The sequence below is a fragment of the Branchiostoma floridae genome, chromosome 4, assembly GCF_000003815.2.
Source record: "Branchiostoma floridae strain S238N-H82 chromosome 4, Bfl_VNyyK, whole genome shotgun sequence".
NCBI classification, from domain to species: Eukaryota; Metazoa; Chordata; class Leptocardii; order Amphioxiformes; family Branchiostomatidae; genus Branchiostoma; species Branchiostoma floridae.
Genome location: NC_049982.1, coordinates 12968383 through 12974532, shown reverse-complemented (window position 1 = coordinate 12974532; position 6150 = coordinate 12968383). Strand labels below are relative to the sequence as shown.

Sequence of the window (6150 nt, the reverse complement as noted above, 5' to 3'; positions counted from 1 at the left end):
TAAGTCTGAAGTACAAATGATGTGGTAGATAGCTCTTCGAACACAGAGTAAGTGATATCAGTTTGAGTAAATGATGTGACTTTGGAGAATAACCAGGAATGAGAAAACGACTCTTATTCAAGCATGATGCACGCTCTTCCTTCCGTTAACATTTTTCTTTCTTGTTGGATGTTTTACTTACCAATGGCTGCTTTGCGGTCCATTAAATGGTTATAAAGATTCCCCTAACCAAAACATGAAAGTTTGGAATATCAACTTTGGCTGATCATATTTCCGTTGTTTCTGCATCAATTTTAATGTGTTACATATCAATAGAAAGCATATGGGATTTTCTTTCATATGGTATCAAACTCCTTACGATTATAAATTCGTAGAACGAGCACCAGGGCTACTTACGTCAGTGGGTCACGAAAAAAAAGTGCCCAAATTTCAATTTTTGTGTTCAACTCTGTATCATCCTGCTGGTATGGGTGCGATTTGAAGGATTCAATCTATCCTTTTTTCACGTAATCTTTGGTATACAGAACATCCAAGTTTATCTTTAACATTTGAGAACAGTATATGTGCCCTTTTGTCTTTTGGATGACCGAATCGAGGTGTGGAGGCGGCAAGGAGAATGCCACGCTGACTGTCGCACGGATAGAGAGTAACAGCGCGTAGCGCTTGGTGGAGGCAGTGTCATGGTGTGGTGTATGTATGGCCGTACAACAGGAAACACAAGGTTCACCCTCATCCTGGACAAGACAACCTCAATTCTATGGGATACAGGGACACCATTCTCCATGCAGTCGCAATGTCATACCTCGTCAGCGTGTGTGGGGGACAAAATGCAATTCTGCAAGTGTTAGACTTGTACAACGCCCGTCCACACAGAGCAAGGACCATTGCAGACTGTGTGCGTGGACCGCCGGTGTAATCTTACAGAATGTCATTCGACCCCATATTGAAGGGGTAAGACGTTGCGAATGAATGGAGAATGGTGTCCCTGTATTTCACAGCATTGAGGTTGTCTTGTCTGGGATGATAGTGAACCTGGTTTTTCCCGTGGCAGCCATACCGCATACATACACCACACCTAGCGCTATGCATTGTTACGCTCTATCCGTGCGACAGTCAGCGTGGCAATCTCCTTGCCGCATCCACACTTGGATTGGGTCATCCAACAGCCAAAAGGGCACAATTATACTGTTCTCAAATGTTAAAGATAAACTTGGATGTTCTGTATACCAAAGATTACGTGAAAAAAGGATAGATTGAATCATTGAAACCGCACCCATACCAGCAGGATACAGATCTAGAGTTGAACACAAAAATTGAAATTTGGGCACTTTTTTTTCGTGACCCACTGACGTAAGTAGCCCTGGTGCTCGTTTCACGAATTTATAATCATAAGGAGTTTGATACCATATGAAAGGAAATCACACCCGCTATCTATTGATATATAACACATTAAAATTGATGCAGAAACAACGGAAATATGATCAGCCAAAGTTGATATTCCAAACTTTTTGTGCCGAGTTTATTTAACTATTGCCGTTTGTGAGAACGTTCTTTCTTACCTCGTCAGCTTGCAAGATGTGACGCTATTTTACGGGAGGCTCATTACCATAATGTATTCCTAGGCAATCACCCGAGCCTCGCACAATTTGACAGGGGCAGTTTTCAGGCGAAAAATCCGCGCCAAGTTCTGTCGATCTTAAAATTGGCCGACCTTCGAGTGATCACGAAGTACGCCCGAAGATCGTCGACAATGTGACAAGGGTATTAACGTTTTGTCCCTCGGAAAGACACATAACACGACGATCCTCACTCAACCCAGTTGCCATTTGTTGGGGAGATAAAGGCGGTGGAAGTAGAGGAATGGGCCGTGCCTTCTAATACGCCACACTGTTCCAAAGACACATTACGCCCATGTCATTTGCGTTTCACAATTAGAAGTGATCTGCATCAGAGAGGTCCTCTCATGATGCGTCATACAGGAAATACCTTACATTTATGCCACAGGCGAATTTGGGTGGAGCCAATACTTCAAAAACGAACCCATATGTTCATTATTTTGCATCCGGTATTTTCTGGACCCGCTTAAATAACCTTTCCTTTGCATCATATAGTTAAAAGCTGTACTCATTGACAAAATCATTACTATTTGATTCCTCCCGCGAGGCATCCGTGTATGCCGCGGGATAGCCTACTGCATACGAGGATGCACTGTCCTTGGTGCTGAAGAATGAGAAGATATGCAGGCCGCTCATCCTGACAATGCAACAGCTAAGGATAAGACTACGAGAATGTAGGTTTACTACTAGTAACCTATGCATACATGGTGCTACAACCAATATCTGCAAGTAGAGTGTGCATTTGTCCTTAAAATTGCAAACACGTTTATTTTAAAGTAAAACAGACATTGGATTCAAATTATTTTCAATTTCTTTTTACTTAATCATCCTTACCTTCGTGTGATAAGCTTGTAGTGTCTTGCATTACAGAGTTCCTCTCATGTGTCGTCAAAGGGTTCCTCTCATGTGTCATCAGCAGTTACAGAATACACACCTTACGTTCTTGCCAGCTTTGGTTCTTTTTAGACTACCATTGTCGTGACGAAAAAAAAAACTTCAGAGACCTTACTTGCACGGCCCAAAGCGTTATCATTGCTACTTCATACTTTCCTGCCAGGGTGAGTAATAATTGCGTCTTGCAATTGGATTACAACTGTCAATCATTCTTCTTGAGAGCAGCCTATTCGCTGTTGTTAGGATACCGCAGTTGACGAGAAATATTTCAGCCTCCTTCACATTTCTGCCTCTTCGTTTCAGACGTCAGACTGACTTCCAACTGACCAGTAGAAACCGCATTAGCGTCGGTTTGTCATATATTATATATCACTCATCTCTTTGGACATTAACGTCTATTGCGTTACTATGGACGGAGCATCCAATTCTAGTGAAAGCCAAAACAGCACTGGTGTGCTGGGTAACCTAACATCTGAGCATGTAAAGGCGTATTTTGTGACGGAGCCTCCCCTGACTCAGGGCGAGCTGTCGGCGGTGTCGGCGGCGTACGGGGCGGTGTTCCTGGTCGGCGTCCTGGGCAACCTGCTGGTGGCCGTGGTGGTGCTGAAGGTTCCCCACATGCGCAGTCCCACCAACTACCTGCTGTTGAACCTGAGCGTGGCGGACCTGCTGGTACTGCTGGTCTGCATGCCCGTGTCTCTCACAGAAACATGGGTCGTCTATCCCTGGATACTCGGAGAGTTCATTTGTAAGTTCGCTTAGCATTGATTTTCCGTCGCTGGCTATCAGTCAAATCTATATGGTGTGCTTAAAGTTGTTGTGTTTTTTTCTTTGTTTTCCATTCCCGGTAATCATCCTTATGCGGTAACACACGAAGGCAGTACTAGAGAGAATAACATATCCGGCAATTCTATTTGATTCACTTACACCGGAAAACAATAATTGTGTCCAGCAGGCTTCTTTGCGGACGGAAAAACAACCTAAATTTGACAAATTAGGATAGTGGGGAGTCAGCAGGTCATATGGGTTCAGGTGCCAGGTGTACCGAAGACCAATCTCTGCCTTTACCCTCCCTGGCAGATGACCTCTAAAGACCAATTGTTCACTATACTAATTGTACAGTTGGCCTTGTGAAGGTCCCAGTTGACTGTAGTTTAACATATGTTCGACCAGGTGGGAACCGTGGAATACTTTGTACAACATACAGAAATGGTGCAACTAACAACAAGAGTTCAGAGACCTCATGTCTCCATGAGATATATATTCTGATTATGCAAATTGGCTTCCACATCTGCATAATCTACGCTTGGTTATGTACGCCTTTAACTACGAGGGGTGATCAATAAGTTCTCGGCCTCACCCAGAAATAATAAGCACAACTCATATTTTGAGGCACAACTTCATAGTATGGAGCCTTTTATCAATATCCACCAAATTTCAAATCATTGCAGTCATTACTTTACAGGCATTCGTTTCTTGCAAATCAGAAGGTAAGTGGCGAGAAAAAAGTGGTGTGAATTGTGATCAGACATGTGCGGGTCGAGTTCCCCATGCCGTAAATTAACAAAAGACATTGTGAAAATGTTTGATAATGATTCTCTTCCTATTTCAAGCAGAAATAGAGAACTTATTGATCACCCCTCGTAACTTACATAGATCATAGTGTTGGCAATCCAATCATTTACTTCTTAGAAGAAGAATTATGCACTTTTGTATCAATGATGTAAATTACGGAGGAATTTGCATAATCAAGCTGTGTGCCGCCAAAAAATCAAGACCATATCATGTCCAGGTCAAAAGATACAAAAACGAAAGTTCTGCTGCAGTACCAGTGTCACGTACTAGGTGGGTCAAAACCGACTTTCACCTTCGTCTTCCCAACGCCTACCCACATACCAAATTTCTTCCTAATCTATCCATAGGTTCTTGAGTTATGCTGACTACAAAAATCCGGAAACACAACACACACACACACACATATAGATAGATAGATAGACAGATACACACGCAGACACACCCAAAACTATATCTCCATTTTTTCATGGAGGTAATTACTCTATTGACGCTTCTATTTGTTACCTCAGGCTACTTCTCTCCGTACATGGAGTTCGTGACGTTCCACGCCTCCACCCTGACCATCATGGTTATCAGCGTGGAGCGCTACTTCGTCATCTGCAAGCCGCTGCACTGTAAGGAGACCCTGACGGGCCGGTTCATCGCCGGCGTGCTGGTGGTGCTGTGGGCGGCAGCCTTCATCACCAGTCTGCCTGTCCTGTTCATCACACACTTCAAACAGATCGACTCTGTCGGACCGGACCCACTCTACACGTGTGAGACGGAAAGCTCCACCTTTTGGGCTAAGGTAACTTCTAGTTGTAATTATACAGACGGCAAAAGCTGTCGTGGTACTTGATACTGCAGCTGTGATCGCAAATTATTGTAAAGTACCGAACGGTTAGATGTGATGTCATAACGGAAGGTTGTATTGTGACTTGATCTAACACACATTTGTACATGGGCATATGTTTTTCTTTGCCATGGTACAAGTGTAGATAACTCTGTAGTAGGAAATGCCATATCACTCCATTAAGATGAATACAGACTATTTGTATATTTTGTGTTACTTATAATATCCTAATCAATTATCATTCTTGCCAATCGTGGTCGGTAAAAAGCCACTACGCTCTAGAACTGCAGCGAAATTCCAAAATGCCATTCCCGTCTCAGAGACTTATACAGTATAACAGTTACCCAGAAGGATTTACCGGATGCTGTTCCCACATGCAGGTGTACCTGCTGTCCAGCGCTGTCGTGTTTTACTTCGTGCCCATCGTGCTGCTGTCCGGCTGCTGCCTGGTCATCAGCCGCCACCTGAACAACCCTGACGCCCAGCCGTCCGTGGGGCAGAGGGCGGCGATGGTCAACCGGATCCGCTCCCGTAAGCAAGTGACGTACATGCTGCTTGCCGTGGCCGTGCTATTCTTCATCTGTCTCCTACCCTACCGCGTCACAATGCTGGGACTAATCTACGACGTGCAGAAAATGCTGCAGCTGATGGGCAGAAAGAGCGTGCTGATCCTCATCATGATCTGCCGCATCATGGTGTACATCAACTCCACGGTCAACCCCATCCTCTACAACATCAACTCCACCAAGTTCCGCAGCGCCTTCAAGCAGGCCATCGGCATCACAGCTAGGAATGACAAAAGCCAGGGAATGACAGAGGCGATGGCGATGACCGATAACATCCGCCAGCACACACGTAGACACTCGCGTGCTGATTCAGTACAAGAACATTAGATAATGCCAATAAAGTAACAATTTAAGGCTTCTGCCTCTACCCGTACGCACCAACCCCTCCCCCGAAATCAATCCATATGGATCAGTGTCACGGGAGCCTTAGAATGTCTCAGAAGGAAAGGAGAAAGAACACATGTAGCCAGGAAACAACACTGATATGACTTTAGCTTGACAAATGAAAAATCAGTAGAGTGACTGTCAACCAATTGTTTGTGAATTACTTGTTGCGATGTTTGAACGCTAATGTTTTTGCTAGGTAAACGATTTGAGCAGACTTGTGCAGGAACAAGAATGTGAAACACTTTAGGAAATTTCTATGTATTATAACTTATTATCATAT

General features: G+C 44.0%; 1 protein-coding gene across 1 annotated transcript; it reads left to right on the top strand.

The window, feature by feature from the left end:
- Positions 1 to 2480: 2480 nt before the first annotated feature.
- LOC118414402 (neuromedin-U receptor 2-like) lies at positions 2481 to 6150 on the top strand. The gene is made up of 3 exons (XM_035818435.1): positions 2481 to 3258; positions 4595 to 4872; positions 5298 to 6150. Exons 1-3 carry the CDS (start codon positions 2919 to 2921, stop codon positions 5808 to 5810), a joined length of 1131 nt encoding a protein of 376 aa, XP_035674328.1. The 5' UTR covers positions 2481 to 2918; the 3' UTR covers positions 5811 to 6150.